The sequence below is a fragment of the Galeopterus variegatus genome, unplaced genomic scaffold (assembly GCF_000696425.1).
Source record: "Galeopterus variegatus unplaced genomic scaffold, G_variegatus-3.0.2 Scaffold729, whole genome shotgun sequence".
Taxonomy (NCBI): domain Eukaryota; kingdom Metazoa; phylum Chordata; class Mammalia; order Dermoptera; family Cynocephalidae; genus Galeopterus; species Galeopterus variegatus.
In genome coordinates this window covers 364,664-385,735 of record NW_007726840.1, presented here as the reverse complement: position 1 = coordinate 385,735, position 21,072 = coordinate 364,664, and the positions used below count along the sequence as shown (strand labels likewise).

At 48.7% G+C, this 21,072-nt stretch overlaps 1 protein-coding gene across 1 annotated transcript; it reads right to left on the bottom strand.

Moving 5' to 3' along the window:
* Positions 1–1,155: 1,155 nt before the first annotated feature.
* On the bottom strand, positions 1,156–6,975 carry SNAI1 (snail family zinc finger 1). Its single transcript, XM_008571847.1, has 3 exons — positions 6,815–6,975; positions 5,558–6,085; positions 1,156–2,191 (listed from the first exon to the last, which is right to left on the bottom strand). The coding sequence occupies exons 1-3, from the start codon at positions 6,894–6,896 to the stop codon at positions 2,007–2,009; spliced, it is 795 nt and encodes a 264-aa protein (XP_008570069.1). The 5' UTR covers positions 6,897–6,975; the 3' UTR covers positions 1,156–2,006.
* Positions 6,976–21,072: the final 14,097 nt, after the last annotated feature.

The following is a 21,072-nucleotide window of genomic DNA, read 5'->3' as shown; positions in this document are numbered from 1 at the left end:
AAAGCCCATCCCTCAGGGATTGTGTGAAGTCATCCATTCACCCATGTTAGCACCTACTGTGGGTGGTAACCTACAGGGACTACTGGGACCTAGGACACAGTAGGCTTTCAGCAATTTGGTACCCACCCCACCCCCATCCTCCCAGCTCCCTAACTTCCCTTCAGGGAGGCCGGCCACAATTTGGTGATTGTTAGAGAACGTTTTTTTCTTTTGGGAGGAAAGCTGCAAGTCATTAAGGGCTGCTCCCGGCCTGCGGGTCACCATTTCCTGTTTAGAAGAAAGAATCATCTCTCCTTTGGAACATGAAGCTCCCCCCACCCCCAGCCTGACTCTGGGGCTCTGAGGCTCCGGGATGCCTGCTCAGCTCCCCGCAGGAAACTGGCACCTTCAGCACCTTTTGTGCTCAAAAAGGACACTCATTTACTCCTGGCCCCAGGAGGCCCCCAGAGGTGAGGTCACCACCGCCAGCCAGCGGGAGTGAATTACCCCAGCCCAGGACGCAGGCTGACCATACTCCCGTCCTCGGAGCAGGAAGCTGAATGACCCCTACCCTTTGGCCTGGCTTCTCACCCTCCTGGCTCCAGCCAGCCAATTTCCTTGCATCAAAGGCCATTTGGTACCCAGCGGCCAGACGGAGGTGTGGGCCTGACAGGGAGGCCAGAATGGGGCCCCGGCCCTTGGAAACAGGAAGGACATCCTCTGTCTCCTTCACTGCATTCCATGTGCATCTGGGAGAAGCGGCCAATCTGTCCCAAAAGAGCTGCAGTGCTGGGGCAGAGCTGCATAGCCTGCCTAGTTGAGAATATCCTAGAAGCCAGCTTTGTGCCTTCTGGGCCTGCTCAGCCTCAAAATGCAAGAGTGAGAGAATAAACAACAGCCACAGTGTAAACAGTACAGGGAGCTTGCACACATACCCCGACTCCTCACCTGGCCACAGAGGTGTCTCCAATCCTCCATCAGAACCCAGGCCCAGGGGGCAACCCATTCACACAAAGTCCCTAACAGTCAAAGCCGGAACTCCAAAGCCACGTGATATTTCCAAGGGCAAGATTTAAGGCTGTGTCAGAAATACCTAAGCTCCAGGAATTTCTACCCCCTTCTCCCTTCCTAAAGACCTTTTAAAATACTCACGCCTCTGTAAGAACAAGTAGAGACTTTTTAATATATAAATTAGTCCCTTTATTGAATATCAATAAACTGTACATATAACTATACAAAATGTTTCCTTAATACAAAATGTTGCTTGCAATATAAATACCAGTGTACCTTTAAAAATGTAAACATCTTCCTCCCAGGCCCACCTGTCAGACCCCCAAAATAGTTCTGGGAGACACATAGGTCAGGCCAAAGCGCCCCACTTGGGCTGCTGACAAGTGATGGCCATTACTCACAGTCCCTTTTGAGACACTGTTAAATTGCCCGTCAAACAGGTGCCACCATGACAAACAGGAGGCCGAAATAGCTGCCGAGGGGCATCTCGGGGTCTAGACATGTCCTCTGTTGGGGTCCACCCCCGTAGGCCGGTGTATGCACCTGGGGGCGGATTATTGCATAGTCAGTCACACCTCGTGGAGGGTGGCCTGAGGGCTCTTTGGGTGGGGGGTAGGAGAGTGGGGTCCCCTGAGTGGGATGGGAGCTTCCCAGTCTCTGTTGGCTTTTGTCCTGTAGCTCAAAGCAGCTGTATCCAAACAGCTCTGGATACACAAGCCCACACAGAAAGGCCAACTAAGGAATGCTCCAGAGCAGTGGCTGCCAGGAAGGGTCTCCATGGCAAGCTGCCCTCCCATCAGCCGTCCACAGAAATGGCCACGGAAAGGTCTCTTTCAGAGCTCACTCAATCAGGAAACCATCTTCATCAAAGTCCTGTGGGGCTGACGCAGGCACAAGTGGGGAGCTCAGAAGGGAATTCCATGGCAGTGAGAACGACATGGGGTCCTCCCGTGTGGAGTCGGAGGGGGCAGCGGGGGGGAAGGGTAGGTATAGAGAGGCAGAAGGAGCCTCTAGGGTCAGCGAGGACCTCCAGAGCAGCCCGACTCCTGGTGCTTATGGAGCAAAGACATGCGGGAGAAGGTCCGGGAGCAGGTCTGGCACTGGTACTTCTTGACGTCCGAGTGGGTCTGGAGGTGGGCCCGCAGGTTAGAGCGGTCAGCGAAGGCGCGGCTGCAGTGGGGGCAGGAGAAGGGCTTCTCGCCTGGGGAGAGAAAGCCGGAGGGAGTTGATGGAGACATGGGCTGACAGCTGGCATTGACTGAAATCCCTCCAGACAGCCCCAGCCCTGAAAGAATCCCAGGACCCCAGAAAAACCAGGACTCAGTTAAGCACACAGATCCAGTGTCCAGCGGCCTGGATTTGACTGGGAGCTCCGCGGCCTCCCACTGTGCCACCTTGGGCAAGTTGGCTGGCTTCTCTCATCTCTACAATGGGGCTGTTCATCCCCCACTCACAGGGGTTGGTAGCTGAGAGAAGGCAGGATAAAGTACTTATCCACATCATGCAGGGATGTGGGAAGTGCTGGACACGCAATGATGACTGAACACTTTTACTGATCAATTCTACTGTCCTTTGATCCTACTGTGATCCTCATTTTAGAGATGGTGAAACTAAGGCACAGAAGTAGCACATTCAGGGTCATCCAGCAGGACTCCAAAGCTCTTGATTTTAACAACTATACACACTGCCTCTCAGTCAAGGGAGGCTGTGATTGGTGTTCCTTATTATCAATCCTGGAGTCATTCCTTGATTTATTTGGGGGACAAAACTTAAGAGTCAGCCGTCAGAGGGCTCCCGACCCCCATCCCCGAGCTGGTTAGGCCACTCCTGGGGCCCTGCCAGCAGCCTACTTTCCTCATCACAGCACCTACTGCACGGTAATTCCAAATCCTTGTCTGTCCCTCAGTTGGACTGAGAGTCCCATAGGGCAGGGGTCTCCCTTGAGTCCATTCCAAACTCCAGCTCCGAGACCCCCTAAAAGGCTACAGAAACCTGTGGTCCTGGCACACCATCTGCCTGGTTAAGGCTGTTAAGGAAAAGTCTTGCACATGGGGCTGGGTACACAGTAAGTGCTTGTAGAATAAGTCTTTAAAAAGAAAAAAAGCCTCAGAGGAGCCTGACCCCTCAATCACCAGATAAGCCCTTTTCATAATCCCTGCCCCAACCAAGAGAATATAGTTCCAAAAACACTGATAATGCCATGTTTTGCTTTTTTCTTGGGGGTGCAGCATTATCCAAATAAAAAGTAATAAAACAAATAGCTATTGAGCTCCTACTGTGTGCCGGGCACTATTCTGTAACACTGAATATATCCTTTTTCAAAAAAAATACAATCCTATCCTCTCACTCCCAGCCTGCTATGTCCCCGGGCGATGACCCACCCGTTAAATCCCAGGGCTGGAATTCAAGAAAAACTGGGAATAAATTAATTCCATCACCTACTGGCTGTCTAGGGCACTGTGCTGAGCCACTGGAGTGGGAGGAAGTCCAGAAGATGGGTTCCAGTAGGACCCATTCAAGAGGTACGTATTGATCCCCTGAGCTGGGCTCACTCTCACAAGGCAGGTATACAAGAAAATACCCACACTGCAGGGTGAAGACCTAGTCAGAGGACTGGGGAAGGGATGACAGAACTTCACTCTGCTATTATTGAGCACTCTCTGCATGCCAGACCTGAAGGGTTTGATGCCTACAATCTACAAAGTCTGAATCAAGTTCTTCCTCATTCACATACTCCCTTGTGAACTAAGAGCTGATCCCTTAGTTACGCAGATCTGGAAAGGGGGACGGAGTCCATCATGCAGATGGGGGTTATGATTGCAACCCTTCCTAGGGCTGAGCATTGATTGCCTCCACACAGTAAGGGCTCAAAGTATGATTATACATAAACTTGAACAAAGGGGGAAGGAAACGTGATGGGGGGCGGTCTGTGTGCACATGCAGGAGGCACAGACCCCCAACCCTCATAGATCCCCCACCCCCCAGACGCCTTGATGGTGCTCCTGGCAAGTGTGAAATCGGCACCAGGCCGGCAGAGACAAAGGCTGCCAAGGGGGGCACTGTACATGTGATACCACCGGATTAAAAGGGCCTGCCACGCCGTGGGCAGCAGCTGCGGCCAGAACAGGTGCTGGGCACCGCTGCCCCATGCACCTGCTCTGTCCCTCCCAGCCCCCTCCCACTGGGCCCACCATTAAGGCACACAATGGGAGTCAATGAGTATGGCGATGGTACATTTCAACGGTTTTTGTGTCTGACCCATGCCTTTACATCAAAACAATGTCCAGATGGGAGGGGAGAGAGGCCGGGGGCCTGTGAGAGCACCCTGAGGCTTCAGCCCTCCCAAAATAGAGCCCCTATTAGCTGGGCAGTCACTGTGAGGCCAGGCAGTTGGACCTTTATGCTACAATCAGGACGATTTGTGCACAATGTAAGAGAAATGGATAGCCTTGGTCATTAATAGCAAAGCCTGCAAAATGCCAGGCCTCCCAAACCACCTCCCTGACACTCACCACTCGAGGATCAGCCATCGGGCCAGGAAATGACAGCACTCAGTCTCCAACCCAGCCTGCCTGACCCCAAGGCTGAAAGTCATGACTCTGAACCTTCTCCCTCAACAGTCACTCTGCAAAGAGCAGCCCCAAACACGGTGGCCTCCACCATTCAAGTTCTGAAAAGATGGGTAGCTACCCTTTCCCCATTTCCAGAAAGTTTTTTACAGATCTATTATGTTTTGTACTACCAGGATGAGATTGCATTTTCTGCCAGCAAAGCTAATGTTCCCTGGTCTACATGATAGGATTGAGTAGCGGGTAGGGAGAGCAGATCTGAGAACGATTAATGGTAATAATAAATTACTATAAAATGATTAACAACCTGCACAGCCACCCTATAAAGCACGTGCTATTATAATCCTTTCTGAGGCTCAGAGAGGTTAAATTGCTTGCCCAAGGTCACACAACATGGAAGCAGAGCAAATATCAACTACCACTTTTGTGAGAGCTTATTATGTACCAAGCATTTTGCCAGATGCTTTCTGTACATAGTCTTTCATATAACCTGCACAGAAACTCTGCCAGGTGTCCTTATGCCCACTTTATAGCTGAGGAAACTGAGGCTCAGAGAGGTGAAACATCAGCCTGAGGTTTGAGGAAGTTCTTAAAACAAGATTCAGAGCCAAGTGGGGGGTCTGACAACATCCTGTCTGGCGAGGGTGGGGGTGGGCTGGGGGAGGGTGGAGCAGGGTGGGCCCCTTCACACCTGGCAGTAACAGCAAGGTGTTGGCTGCACCTTTCTGATATCCAGCTCTAACCCATTTGGCTGAGAAAGAGACTGCAGAGGGGCCTGTAAAGGTTTTGACTTTCTCCATCTGCTTAACTGATGAATGAGTGTTTCTGCCAAACATTTGCAGAGAGCCAGGCCTCTGAACTTGAAACAGAAGTTAGGAGATTTAGGGCCGCAGTTTCCACAACTTTGAAAACAAGAACGGCAAGCCCAGACTCACAAAAGCTGGTAGGGAAAGCAGTGGGGAAGGGGAGAAGGGCGGCCAGACTACAGGGGTACGCACCGGTGTGGGTTCGGACATGTCCCTGCAGCAGCCAGGGCCTGGAGAAGGCCTTCCCACAAGTTCCACAGACGCAAGGCAACGTGTGGCTTCGGATGTGCATCTTGAGGGCGCCCAGGCTGAGGTATTCCTTGTTGCAGTATTTGCAGTTGAAGGCCTTGCGAGACTGGGGGTCCTTGGCCTCGGAGAGCTGGGCCAGCTGCTTGGGCACTTGGCCCAAGCCTGGGAAGGCAGCATAGGCCTCAGCCTCCAGGGAGGAGGCTGAAGTGGAAGAGAAGGAAGAAGGAGCTGGCGAGGCGGGGCTGGGGGGCTGGGAGCCTTTCCCGCTGTCCTCATCCGACAGGGAGGTCAGCTCTGCCACCTTGGGGCTCTCCTGGGGACGAAGGGAGGCCCAGCCAATGGGCTGGGCTTGGGGCACCAGGAGGGAGTCCCAGATGAGTGTGGGCAGTGAGGCCGTGGGGTTGAGGACCTCAGGAGGTGGGATGGCTGCCAGCAGGTGGGCCTGGTCGTAAGGCTGCTGGAAGGTAAACTCTGAGGGGAAACAGAGAAAAGGGCAAGATCAGGCATTAATTAGATCATTGGGTCAGTCAACAAACAGTAAACCACTGTCGGCCATGGGCTAAGTGGGGCTGGCACTCGATATTTACTAGATGAATAAAAGAATTAGGAACCAGACTAGGTTCCTGCCCCTGCACAGGCCCCTCCTCACCCGGGTCAGCCAACTCGGGTCTCTCATAGGAAGGACCCCCCCTACACTTCCCAGCCCCAGCTCAAGGGGGTCATTCCCAGGTCTCCTTCCCTCTGAGTCCCCCAAGTGCCCAGCCTGAGGGAAGATTCCAGCTACACCAGCCCCCAACCTCCCCAGCTCAAGAGCCAGCACCCTGCCCCAATCCCCCTCCTCATACACATCTCTTCTCCCAACCCTTCCCCCAAGTCTTCTGGACTCCGGACTCATCCCAGCCACTGGCCGGCGGGCTCCTCCTCTCGTTTCCATACTTGCGGAGCTTCTCTGCCTCTCGCCGGCTACCAAGTCCCCTCAGCCCGAGACCACTGCCCGCTACACGGCCCTCCCCACAACCGCCCAGATCTGAGACTCTGGATCCACCTGCCCCAGGTCTCCCGAACCCTCTCCCCACCCTTCTCCACAAAACATTTTTTCACTCGACTTTGGTCCAGGCTCCCTTCCCCAGGTGCCCCCCCCCCCAGCCTTCGCTTGTCTCCCCCAAACCTCTCCCCGGGGTCCGGCACCCCACTACTCACCTAGAGAAGAGTCTTGCAGCTCGCTGTAGTTGGGCTTCCGGCGCGAGCCGGAGGACTTCCTGACGAGGAAAGAGCGCGGCATGGTGGCTGAAGCAGCCAGGGATCGCCTGGTCACGCAGGGGTCGCAGGACGCTCCACCCGCAAAGCTGTGCCGCGAGGATGTGAGTGTAGACGCGCCGCCAACTCAAAGCTTTAAGTACTCCAGCCGCGGCGGGGGCGGGGTCGCGGAGACCACGCCCCTTTGTCACAGCGCGCCAATCAAGGCGTGCCCCTGCCAGAGGCCACTCCCCGAGCAGGTGCGCCGGGGCTGGCGGGGCTCTCGCCGCGTGGCGCTGCGGGCCCGGGTTGGGGCTCCTCCCAAGCCTAGCCGCAAGCGCAGCACGGATCGCCCCCGCGGCGGGCTGCTGAGGGCGGGACGCCGGGCGCAAGGAACCCCCCGTAAGCCGGGACCCCAGCGGGACGCCGCGCGCCCGCCAGCTCAGCGCCCTGCGGTCTGATCGACTCTGGCGCCCTCTGGTGCTGCGCGCTGCCGATCCGGACACTTGACCTTCTGAAACTCGCCTTTAGCTTGGGCTTGGGGAGGGGGCGGAAATTTCCTCTTGCCCGGCTGGCGTCTCACAAATAGCGTGGCATTGACGAGGGACAATACAAACTGGAGACTATGCGAGGAAGTGGACACCCTCACGTGGCTGCTGGACGTGTGAAATGCCACAGCCTTTTTGCAAAGCAATCTTGCCTGATCTAGCAAAATGCATTCGTTCCTTCACTTCGCAAATGTTTACCAAGCGCCCACCAAGTGCCAGGCGCTGTTCCTGGAGTCGGGGATACAGCCCTAAACAAAACACTCAGGGTCTCTCTGAATGGTAGCTCCCCGTCCGGTGGGGGAGGCAGACGGAGTAAACAGACAATTCTAATGCAAAGGGAAGTGTGCTTTGATGGGGGGTGGGAGGAGAGACAGGACGCTGTGACAGTCTGGAGGCGGGTCACCTGACAGGGGGTCGGGGGCGACTTCCCAGAGGAAGTGAAGAAATATCAAGGGGGAAGGCCCAAGGTAAGAATCAGAAACTGCTTCAGAGCTTTTGAGAGCAGCTTCCAGGGAGGGGGTGGGGTGGTCGGGCCTCCAGGGCCTCAGAGGAGTTTGGACTTTGCCTCAGGGCACTGGGGAGCCACGAAAGGATTTTCAGCTGAGGAGAGACCCGTTGGAGTTTCGTTGAGAAAGATTACCCTAGGCAGGCAGGAGAGCGAAACAGAGAAGGGCAAGGAGGCCTGGGGCGAGTCTCCTCACCTCTCTGAGGATCATCTACCCTATGTTTAAAGGCTCTAACTTGGCTCCACAGAGGACACTGACTGATCACATGTGGGATGGGCCCAGGGGAGGGACAGCTGTACACTCACTCCAGCTCCCCTGGGAGGCATGCCAGACCCGATGGGTGGGCACAGAAATAAATCCCACAGGTTCCGCTGTACTGGTTTCACCTGTGAAGCAAGGACTATAAAACCTAAGTCCCTTGGGCCGGACCCGTGGCTCCCTCGGGAGAGTGTGGCACTGGTAGTGCTGAGGCCGCGGGTTCGGATCCTATATAGGGATGGCCGGTGCGCTCACTGGCTGAGCGTGGTGCGGACCACACCGTGCCCGAGGGCTGCGATCCCCTTACCGGTCAAAAATAAATAAATAAATAAAACCTAAGTCCCCCCATTCACCAGCTAGAACGAGGGCAGGGACTGTCTGTTTTGGTCACTAGGTGCAGGGGATAACAGGTATGAACAAAATCATCCTCTCCCTGTGCTATTGGTGAGTGGGGGATGGGATGGGGGAGACAGGCAATAGGCAATTAATAGGCTGAACACACCCGCCCTCACCTCCCACGTAATTTAGTTCCCATCATGATTTTCCAGGAGAAGCCAGAGGGAACAGTCAGACCTCCCTCTGCTCAAAACTCTGTCTCATTCAGAGTAAAAGCCAAAGTCTTCACCAGGGCCAACTCAGCCCTGCTGATCTGACCCCTGCTGACCTTGTCTTGAACCCCTCTCCCTACCCAATGCACAATCATCCCCACCCTAATCTCTCACTGTTCCTCTAACATCCCAGCCCTTTCCCACCACAGGACCTTGGCACCTGCCATTCATTCTCCTTTCCCCCAAAATCTCTGTTCTAGATTTTTACCTGTCTGGCTTTTCATTCTTTGTTTCAGTAGCAACTTCACCAACTGCTCAGCCTCATTGGTAATGAGAAAAATGCAAATTAAAACCACAGTGAGATACCATTTCACACCCATCAGGACAAAAATTTGGTCAATATCAAGTGTTCGTGAGGACGTGAGGACTGGTGAGAGTGTCAATGGGCATAGCCGCTTTGGAACAGTTTGACATCAGCTAGTAACAGGTGACTCCTCTCCCAGCAAGTCTCTTCCAAAGTCAACTGGATCCCAGGGGTTCTCAGCCCTGGCCACACATTAAATTCCCAAAGGGAATGTTTAAAAACATTGAAAACACCTGGGCTCCACTCCCAGCCCCACCCCTGCACACATCCTGATTTAATTAGTCTGGGGTGGGGCCTCTGACATTAGCATTTTTTAAAACTCCCCTAGTGATTCTAATGAGCAGCCAAAATTAAGAACTGCCTAGCCCCAAACCCAGAAGAAACAAAAGAGAATATTCACTGCACCCTTGTTCCTAATAGCAAAAACAAAAACTGCATATAACCCAAGTGTTTATCAACAGTAGAATTGACTAAGAAACCATGGTGCAATCCTATAATGGAATACTATACAGCAATAAAAATGAACTACAAGAGAAAAACACACACGAAATGGAAAAAAACAAAACAAAAACACCCAAACAAACAAACAAACAAACAAACAAAAAAACCCAACTACAACTCCATGCAACAGTAGGGACAAATCTCTAAAACATAATGTTGAGCAACAGAAGTCGCAAACAAATGCATACAGTTAGTTGGATTTATGCAAGGTTCAAAAGCAGGCAAACTAAACCCTATATTGTTTAAGAATGTATACGGAAGTGGGAAAGCTATAAAGAAAAGCAAGGAAATGTTTAGTACAAAATTCTGAAGAGTGGTTAGCTGGGGAAGGAGAGGCCACACACCGAGCTTCCAGAATCCTGGTAACATTGTGTTTAAACTGTACATAGACCACTTACACACTTTGGAGTATGAATAATACATTTAACACAAAAAAAATTGAAGTCATCTCCTCAAGGGAGCCTTCTCTGATCACCCCAGCCGAAGTAGGACCCCACCCCACCCGCAGGACCCACTTTCTATCCTATCACCCTATTCTGTTTACTTCAAGGCTCGTAGTGGGGATTCAGTCAGTACTTGTTGAATGACTGGTTCCCGGCTCCACCTCGTCCCAGCTGGGTCACCCTAGGCCAGTTACCTAGCCTCTCTGAGCCTCAGTTTCCTCAACTGTAAAGAGTGGGTGGTTCCTGTCTCCTGGAGATGCCGGGATGGGGAGATGCCCCACCACTGGCTGGGCCTCGGACTTTCCATTTTCCTCTAATCGGTCGGGCACGTGCGCCAGGCAGGGGATAAACAGGTGAAGGGGCCTTTCTCGGATCTGGGCTCAGGTCTGATTGAATTATCCCCCGCCCCCCACCTCCGGGTCCGCCCTCCCGTTCCTCCCTCCCGCCTGGAGGTGATGCGGTGACCACGAGGTGGGAGGAGGCTGCGGACAAGGCCCCAGGGCCGCGGACCAGCTCTCGGAGGTGCGGCCCCGGGCCCGGGAGAAGGCGCGGGCCGCATTGCAGGGGACAGAGAGGTGACAATTTTGATGTTGTGGTGTCAGGTTCTCCCGGAAATGGGAGACTTCTGCAGTGGACCGGCCTGGACAGGCCCTCCTTCCCTGCCGAAGGGGTCTCTCCCCACGCCCCGGGGCGCGGTCCTTTGGCGCCCTCTGCTGGCCAAGATGCCCCTGTGCGACCGTCGCGGGATGCTGGGCGCGCACGCCTTCTTTCATAGGGTGAAAAATGGAACTGCTGTGGAGAGCAATTTGGGAGTATCTAATGTGACCAGGGAGGGCTTCTGGAAGTAAGATAAATTTGAATAGATACCTGCATTTTCTTTTCTTTTTTTTTTTTTGCAACTTGCTAGTACAGGGAACGAAAGACGCCTGCAGTTTCTACAGGTGTCTATCCCTCACTACAAGTAAAACCAATAACTAAAAAATGTGATTTGCAATCAACCAACAGAAGAAGAAAGTCTCCCAGTCTCCCTCAATCCCGGCTCTCCACTTTCCTCCCAAAAGGCAATTCTTTTTGCCAGTGTCTTGTCTGACATACCAGAAATGTCCTTTGTATAGACAAGGAGATATATATGTATGTGTATATTAACACCCCTTTATGTACCACAAGTGGGAACTTCCACACTAGCCTATACCTTGCTATTCAATATTCAGTGTTTTGAAATCATACACCCAGCTTCCTTAATCTTTTGCAGGACTGCAGACTTTTTCATTGGATGGATTATCCCATAATCACACGATTTATCCAAAAGGGGACTCACGATGGGCATTTAGGTTAGATTACTTTTTTTTTTTTTTTTTCTCTTATTCCTCTTTAGATTACAGTTTTTTTGCTACTACAAATAATGTGGCAATTTCAATGAATGCACATCTTTGCACTCCAAGTTAAATGGTCTGATATATAAAATGTTGATACATTTGTCCAAATGTCCTCTAACAAGGTTAAACTAAATTATACTCCCACCAGCAGGGAGTTGAGGGCTCCTTTTCAAAATTTGGCCAACACAGGACTTTGTCTAACACTTTTATTTTTGCCCAACTGATAAGGCCAAGTGGGATCTTCTCATTGCAACTCACATTTCACATGAGTGGGGTGGAGTGCTTTTCACATGCTCTAGAGCCACCTCTGTTTCTGTGTTCTGAACTATTCCTTTATGTCCTTTCATCACCAGTTGATGATTTTTTTTTTTTTTTTTTTTGGTAGCCGGCCAGTAAGGGGATCTGAATCCTTGACCTTGGTGTTACAACACCATGCTCTAACCAACCGAGAACCAACCAGCCCTGAACTTCTTAATATCTTTTTTGGGGTGGCTAGCTGGTACAGGTATCTGAACCCATGACCTTGGTGTTATAAGGCTTTGCTCTACCCAACTAAACCAACAGCCAGCCCTCTGAACTTCTTAATTTCTTTTTTTTTTTTTTTCTAAGATGACCAGTAAGGAGATCTTAACCCTTGACTTGGTGTTGTCAGCACCACGCTCAGCCAGTGAGCAACCGGCCATCTCTATATAGGGATCCGAACCCGTGGCCTTGGTGTTATCAGCACCTCACTCTCCCGAGTGAGCCACGGGCTGGCCCTGAACTTCTTAATTTCTAAGAGTTCTTTGTTTACTAGGCTAACTGGCCCTTTGTTGATTAGATCATTAATCAGTGAATGGATCAATCGGGAGTTGGAGAGTTAATCTTGACTGGGAGGTAGAGATTGTTCAATGATTGAATCAAGGCTCAACTTCCACCCTCATCCTTGATTCAAAAAACAAAACCTCTTCCAAAGTCTCACACTTGCCTGAAAACAGTGACTCAGCTTTGAGCCTTGCCCAAAAGACCCTCTATGAAGGAATCAAAGTGACCATCCCAGGATACAAATTGCTTACAAGGGAAATTTCTGGGTCAGGGTCTAAGTCTGTTGGGAAGGGCCCAGAGCTGGGGGCTCCAAGATAACATGTACAAGCCTTTTTCATCAACATTCACTGAGTACCTGCGGCATGCCAAGTTCCATGTAGGAGGCTCACCCTTCAGGTGTCTCTAGAGCATCCCAAAGTGGTATTCAGTGTTCCTGCATGAGGGCCAAGGCCCACACGGGGACCAGTCAATGCATTACGGTGCAGTCATATTACCCATCTAACAAAAAGGAGAAAGCTCTAGAAGTAATGGATATGGAATCATATCAAGATATTAAGTGCTAGAAAGCAAGGTGCTAAATGGCATGCACAATATGCTATCTTTTGCATATAAAAAAAGGAGAAATATTTAGGTATTTCTTAGGGACATATAAACCATCTCTGGAAAGACACACAAGGAACTGGTAATGTGGCTGTCTCTGAGGAGGGAAGCTGGTAGCTACCAGCAGGGATGGGAGGGATATTCTTTACCATGTTTTGATTACTTTTTCAATCATTTGCAAGTATTAATAGTGTTAATTTTTTTTTTTCTTTAAAAGATGACCAGCAAGGGGATCTCAACCCTTGACTTTGTGTTGTCAGCACCACACTCACCCAGTGAGCAACCGGCCATCCCTATATGGGATCCAAACCCATGGCCTTGGTGTTTTCAGCACCACACTCTCCCGAGTGAGCCACGGGCCGGCCCCAACAGTGTTAATTTTAATTGGGTAGCAAAAGTTGTCCATCACAGAGGACTTGTTAAATATATAACTATCCAATCAACGGAATCTTGTACAGCTGTTAAAATGATGAAGCCCTTCCGTGTGTACACAAACCCTTCCTACTCCCATCTCTCTCATAGGAAAAGCCAAAGACGTCACCACGGCCCACAGGATCTGGCCCTTTGTGGCCCCTCTGAGCTGCCTCCTGCCCCTGACGCTTCCCTTCACCCTCGAAGCTCCAGCCACAACGGGCCACATCACACATTCTCCAGCCTCATATCAGAACTCTGCCTCTGATGCTCCTTTTCTCTGGAATGTTCTTCTCCCAAATGGTCACAAGGCTCACCCCCTCATCTACTCAGTGGAGCCTCCCTGGCCACCGTTTCGTCCTTCCTCTCCCCTCCCCTCTGGCACTCCTTACCCCCCTCCCTGCTTGATCTTTCTCCACACGCTCACACTCTGACATAGTGTATCTGTAGTGAATTGAATTATGTCCTCCCAAAACTCACTAGAGCTTGAATTGTGTCCCCCAAGTTCTATGTATTAGAAACTTAGCCCACACTGTGACTGTTAAGAGGGTGGGAAATCCTAAATGGTAATTGAAAGATGGAGTCTTGAAGAGGTGATTAGATCATAGGAACATGCTATAGTGAATGGATTAAAAATGGTGATCAAGGCATGGTTCTGAGGGATTTAAAAGAAGAGAATATGTCTCTCTTGCTTTCTGCTTCCATCATCTGGCAATGTGAGACCCCTGGGTCACTGTCACCACCACCAGATGGACTTTGGACTTCTCAGCCTCAGAAACTGTAAGCAATAAATGTCATTTTTCTCTATAAATCACCCAGTTTTAGGTATTTTGTTATAAACAACAAAAATGGACTAATACAGTATCTTTTACTTATTTTGTTGATTGCCCTTTAGACCAGAAGTTGGCAAACTATAGCCTTCAGATCAAATCTCACTTGAGGTTTGTTTTTTTTTGTTTGTTTGTTCTTTTTTTAAAATTTTTTTACCTGAGGTTTGTTTTAGTATGGTCCTCGAGCTAAGAATGGCTTTTAGGATGAACATTTGCAATTGATTTGATAGGTAACACTAACTTAGAACCCCAATTAAAAGTGAAATGTTGGGCCAGCCTGTGGCTCACTCGGTAGAGTGCGGTGCTGATAACACCAAGGCCACGGGTTCGGATCCCATATAGGGATGGCCGGTTCGCTCACTGGCTGAGCGTGGTGCTGACAACACCAAGTCGAGGGTTAAGATCCCCTTACCGGTCATCTTTTAAAAAAAAAAAAAAAGTGAAATGTTAACCCGTGCATGTTAGTCCCATGCTTCTCATTAGTAGACCCGTATTAAAAAGTATATGTGTATTGTAACAACATACCGTCCCCCACAAATACGTACAAGTAAATGTTAAAAAAAATTAAGGGCTAGCCAGTTAGCTCAGTTGGTTAGAGTGCTGCCTTGTAACAACACCAAGGTCAAGGGCTGGAATCCCCCATATGGCCAGCCAACAACAACAAAAAAAACCAAATAAATTTTTAAAAATTGTACTCAAATATTATTGAGTTTTGTCAAAAAATTTGTAAAAATTTGTTTTCTCTTGTTATATAAGTATCTCCATAATATCCTTGCTATTTGGGCCCACAAAACCTAAACATTCTCTCTCTGATCCAGACAGATCCACACAGGCGGGAACTATGTCTATCCTGTCCACTGCTGTGACATTAGCACCTAGAACAGGACCTGGTTTAGAGTAGGTGCTCAATAAACATTAGCTGAATGAAACGAATATATATGAATATAGATGAACTGATATATTTTAAATGAAAAAAATCAGGTGAACAGCATAGCTAATAGGCTGCTTTCTGTGCAGAAGTAAATAAATAAGGTAATATCTACTATGTAGGCCTAAGCTTCTCTGAAAGAGACCCGAGAATCGGATTGCTTCTGAGGAGGGGAATGGGACAGGGGTAGAAAGAAGGCTTCTTTTTCTACAAACTTTTTTTGAAGAGTATGAATGTTTTATTTCAGTTGTACATGTTACCATTTCAAATAAAGTACTTTTTCATGAAAAAAACCCAATCACAAAAACGAGGCATATCCTGATGGCCCCTGAGACCCTCTTTCTTACTCTTCCCAGTGGAGTAATAAGTAGGGTGACCACCTGTCCTGGTTTACCCAGTACTGAGTAGTTCTGAGACAGTCTTTTGCAAACCGGGATGAGGTGGTCATACTGGAAAAAGGAAGTTGTCCAGGGTCTTGAGGGTGGATGTGTGCTCTGAGTGTGGCCCAGAAGTCAGGCCTCTCTGCACCTGCGTGACATTTCTGCCGGAGCCCAGCCTCACACCTGGGAAGGCCACTCCCCTGGAGCTCAAGGCCTGAGACAGGCCATGGGATCTCACTAAGGCGCGGAGTGCACTTTCCCCAGATAATCTCCACACGGTCACACGGTGGGTGGAGTCAGGGGCTCACAGGGCACTCTATCTCTCAGAAGATCTCACATGCTATCTCAGCCTTTGCAGCCTCACCCTTCAGACTGGATCAAGGAGCCCTGTTATCTCTGTCTTCCTGACAGAAGGCTGTATCTGCCTCCAGGAAAAGTCCCCCAGGGTCTTCCTCTCCCCCACTGCACCAACCTCTCACACCTCCAGACCTTTGCACATTTCAGCAAGGAGGGGAAAGTGAGAGTGAGCTATTTTCTTAAGTCAAAGTTAGCTTTTAATTTCGGACTCAAAATGCAAACCCTGCTCATGGCCTAGAAGACGCCCATACCCAGGAGCTCACCTCCTTCCACTCTCCGCTCCAGTCTCGCTGGCCCTCTTTCTACTCCCCATTCACACAGGTTCTTTCTCATCGCAGAGCCTTTCCCGTTGCTGTTCTCTATGTCTGGAACAGCCTTCCCCAGAGCTGGCCTCAGTTCAAACATCATCTCAGAGATGCTATTGTCATTTCCCTTTCCCATCTCTGTCACACTGGCCCATCTGATCCCCACAAGAAGCCCTGAGTGGTAGGGCAAGATTATCAGCCCCATCTTTGTTTTTTAATTGTTTTTTGGAGGCTGGCCAGTACAGGGATCTGAACCCTTGACCTTAGTGTTATAACACCATGCTCTAACCAACTGAGCTAACCAGCCAGCCTTATTAACCCCCATTTTACAGATGAGGAAACTTAAGGCTCAGAAAGGTAGGTGATGTACTAACATACCCAAGGTTACAGCCAGCAAGCAGTGGACTGTACCCGACCAAATGGGCTAGGATACTGTGATAAACCAGCCGGGCACAGACAAGGTCCCTGCAGCCATGTAGCTCACAGTCAAGGGAAGAAGACAGGTAACAAGAAATTCAGCAGCCATGCTGTTTGGAGCAGTCCAGTGGCACTCAAGGCAAATCTGATGCAGTTCACTCAGCGAGTGGGATGCAGACTGATTCCAGGTTGAGGTCACAAGCAGATGACAGAAGGAGGATGAGAGGTCATTTCAGGTGGCAGTGACTGGTGATTGTGATCATGATTAAAAAGCCCAGGGTGATCATGATTAAAAAGCAGCTGAGTGTTCCAGGAAGTGAAAGTGTTGAGAACCCCAGGCCCCTTAGAGTTTGTGAGTCTGCCAGTATTTTTTTAAAACTGTAAGTGTTCAAATGGAGTTTAGAAAATTGTGGTCTGCTTTTCCTATTTTTATTGAATACATTAACACTTTTACCACATATACACATATTATGGCAGAGCACAAAGCCTGGGGTGGAGCCTAGCCCTGCCATTGCTGGTGGTGTTACCCTGGATAAGTCCCTTCACATCCACTGTAACCACACCCAGGTCAGGAGCTAGAATCTTGACAGTCACCTCAGAAGCCTCCATGCAGGTACATACCACACCCTCACAAAGAGTAACCCTTATCCTGACCTCATCTGGCTTTTCTCACTTATCTTGGAGATAAGGTTGCCAGATAAAATGCAGGTGCCCAATTACATTTGAATTTCAGATGAACAACAAATAAGTTTTTAGTATAAGACTGCATAGGACATACTTATACTTTATCTAAAATTCGAATTTAACTGGGCCTCCTATGGTTTTATTTGGTAAATCTGGCAGCCCTACTTGGAGATTGGCTCCTATAAGCGTTTACAGCACAATCTATAACCAGTCCCCTATTGATGGGCAATTAGGTTGTTTCTCATCTTCTGCTTTCCAGAGACAATAGCCCCATGGAAATCCTTGCACAAAAGACTCTGACCTCCTCTGCAATTTTATCTGTAGGGTGTGTTCCTAAAGGTCACTTAGTCACTTTCCTGCCTGGATCCTGTGGCCAAGCTGTTGGGGACCCCATGACTCAGACAAGTTTCTTCTCAGTCTCCATGCAGAGGAGCTCCCCTTCTCTCTCCCAGTCTCAGTCTCTCTTGACCTTGCTCTTTCTCCTTGTCTCTCTCCATCTCCCTTTCCCACCTTTTGTCTCTCTGGGTGTCTCACTGTCTTTCCTTGGGACTCTCTGCCTGCCTCTGTCTCTCTCAGCCTTTCTTTTGACCTAGCAGCTCTGCATATAAAACAATCAGAAAAGTTGGCAAAGATGTACCTGTAAGGATGCTCACTCTAGCACTGTCTATAATAGAGTCAAACTGGAAATAACTGGACCTTGTCTGTAAGGATGCTCACTCTAGCACTGTCTATAATAGAGTCAAACTGGAAATATGACCCATCTTTTCCAGAAAGCATCATGCAGCCATTAAAAATAACACCACATTAACATGGACAGATGTTGATGGATGTTACAGAGGGAGTGAAAAACTCAGATTATAGACAGGAAGTAAAGCGTTCACCCATTTAAAGTTTCAACCAAAAATATGGTGATGCAAGGACATGTGAGAATTCCACTATTGACTGAAATGGTCCTCTTGGTTGTCTGCAGAGGGTGGGAGAAGAGGCTTCCACTTTTTGTTTTATATTTTTCTTCTCTGTCATTTTTTAAAAAAAACAAGGAGCATCATCTGGTTGGTTAGCTCAGTTGGTTAGAGTGTAGTGCTGATAACACCAAGGTCTAAGGTTCTTCGATCCCTGTACCAGCCAGCCATCAAAATTTAAAAAAAAAAGCATTATAATTTTTAACACCATGCATATTTGCTTTATATTCTATCTGTGTGTTTGTGTATATTTATTTATTTATATATACATACACTATTTTTTTCTGATCCATCTTAGAGTAAATTGGAGTTTGTCAGGCCTCTTTACCCCTATACTGTTCTCTGTATATCTGCAAGGGACAAGGACATTCTGTTATGTAACCATGACATAATTATCAAAATTGGGAAATCTAACATTGATAAAATGCTGTTACTTATTCCACAGTCCATATTCAATTGGCCCAATAACATCTTTTACAGCAACCCCCATCCCATCAAGGATCCCATTCAGGACATTGCAGCACTGCAGTTAGTTGTCATGCCTCTTCAGTCTCCTTTAATCTGTTCTTGACATTTTGGAAGAATTTGGGCTGTTTTGTAGAATTCCCTTCAAGTTGATTTGCCTGATGTTTCCTTATGACTAGACTTAGGTTGTGTTTTTTGGCACAGAAACCACAGACACAGTGCTGTGTCTTTATTGTGTCCCATCAAGTCATGCATGCTTTGTCTCATTATGTGTGACACTAACTTTGAGCATTAGGTTAAAATAGTATCTGCTAGATTTCTACACTGCAATGTTCCTAATTTTTCCTTTGTAAATAATTCTTTGGGAGAACATCTGAGACCATGTAAATAGGCTAGATTGTTTTCATGATCAGAAAAGGTAATCACTACTTTTTTTTTTTTTAAAGATGACTGGTAAGGGGATCTTAACCCTTGGCTTGGTGTTGTCAGATCCACGCTCAGTCAGTGAGCTAACCGGCCATCCCTATATAGGATCCGAACCCGTGGCCTTGGTGTTATCAGCACCACACTCTCCCGAGTGAGCCACAGGCCAGCCCCAGTATTTTTTTTTTTTTAAAGATGACTGGTAAGGGGATCTTAACCCTTGACTTGGTGTTGTCAGCACCACGCTCAGCCAGTGAGCAAACCAGCCATCCCTATATGGGATCCGAACCCGGGGCCTTGGTGTTATCAGCACCGCACTCTCCCGAGTGAGCCACAGGCTGGCCCCGGCCCCAGTACTTTAAATTCTTGCAACCAATAAGGACTGAGCATGTCCACCTGATTCTAACAGTCAATAGAGTCATTGCCCCACCCCAGCTACAATACATTTGTTGTAACACTAGCCCGTCTTACATTACGCAAGGACTCCCTAAATTAGCCTAAGGATGCGTTTTACCTGAAACTCTTTAAAAAAAAAACAGATTCCCAGTTACCATCAATCAGAATCTCCAAGGGAGGGGACTGAGAATTGATTCTGTAGCAAGTGCCTCCCAGGTGATTCATCTCCTTGGGCCAAGTTTGGGAAACACCTCACTTAATAGTAGCATTTAGTCATCAAACATTCACAGCTAACCTACTTGGGTGGTGCCAGGCACTGGGAGGTCTCAGGAATGGATGAGACGACAGTAGTGACATTGGTATCTTACATTTATTAAGCACTTATTTTGTGCCAAGCTCTGTTCTAATGCTTTGCATGAATTATTTCAGTAGGTTCCCACAACTCTATGAGGAAGACACTTTTTATTAGCCCCATTTTACTAAGGAAGAAACCAAGGCACAAAGAGATTAGAGTAACTTGCCCAAGGTCAAGCAGCTAGTGAATGAGGATGCTAGGAATAGGAGACTCCACGCGTCTGAGCTGGACACTATGAGTTTAATCACGCCTCTGCATTGTAAGACCAAGTCGTTCACTTTGGGGCCTCCAGTCCCTCATCTGAAAAATGGAATGCTATTAGTACCTCCTCTTGCAGAGCTAAGAGGATTCAATGAGATTGACTTTTCCAGAATAATTTGCCTGGTTTTGATCACCTTTCAGGGGCTAAAGGAGGGAGGATTAAACCAAAATTATTGTCAGGAACCAAGGATGAAAATAATTATCATCATTGTCATTATTCCTGTATTCATGGTACCCCGGAGACACTGAAGGACGCCAGGGGATAACAAGAGAGGGATAAAGGCAAAAAGGTGTCAAGGGCCATCAAAGCCCTGGACAGGTAGGTGCCCACCTGGCAGCAACCATCTTGGCCTGCCCACCTGAGTCTTGACCTTTCTGCCTTCTAAGATCCGGCTTCCGGTGCTTCCGGTTTGATGACCCACCTCCCTACGGTGATGCACAGTGGGACACCAGAACCTCAGGGAGACACTGCCCCCTTCAGGCTCTCCTTACTGCTGCAGTGGACTCTCATTCCGGATGGAGTGACCTTACAAAGGAAGTAATCATTGGAAAAGGCCCCCCTTTTAGTTCTATTTCAGTTTCAGGAATATTTACTGAGACTACTCCAGGGCCAAGTATGGAGGCCAGTGGTGCACAAGACAGACACAGTCATTGCCCTCAACAGTGTAACTCTTCATTTGTGAGACAGCCATTAAAACAAATAATCGCACAAATAATTTGTTTTGCTTTTGATGGCTAGCCGGTCTGGGGGATCCGAACCCTTTGACCTTGGTGTTGTAACACTGCACTCTAACCAACTGATGCACAAATAATTTAAGAAGAAGGTGTGAGTTGCCTGGCACATAGTTCAGAACATTTATTCTGCTAATGTACATTGAGTAGGATTGCCAGACCTAACTAATAAAATACAGGAGGCTCAGTTAACTGTGAATTTCAAATAAACACATTCTTATTATGAACATTCCTGGCATTCACTTCCTGGCTTCGGCAAATTACATTTCCATGCAATATTTAGGACATATTTATACTAAAAAATAACCCATTGTTTGAAATTCACATTTAAATAGGAGTCCTCTTGTTTTATTTGGCAACCCCAATGC

What these genes read in the sequence shown, in the direction of transcription:
- SNAI1 (XM_008571847.1), bottom strand. Translation starts at nt 6,896, where the DNA reads ATGCCGCGCTCTTTCCTCGTCAGGAAGTCCTCCGGCTCGCGCCGGAAG. An exon ending in GCTGCAAGACTCTTCTCTAG is followed by an intron (nt 6,086 to 6,814) that starts GTGAGTAGTGGG and finishes GTTTCCCCTCAG; the next exon opens with AGTTTACCTTCCAGCAGCCT. An exon ending in ACATGTCCGAACCCACACCG is followed by an intron (nt 2,192 to 5,557) that starts GTGCGTACCCCT and finishes TTCTCTCCCCAG; the next exon opens with GCGAGAAGCCCTTCTCCTGC.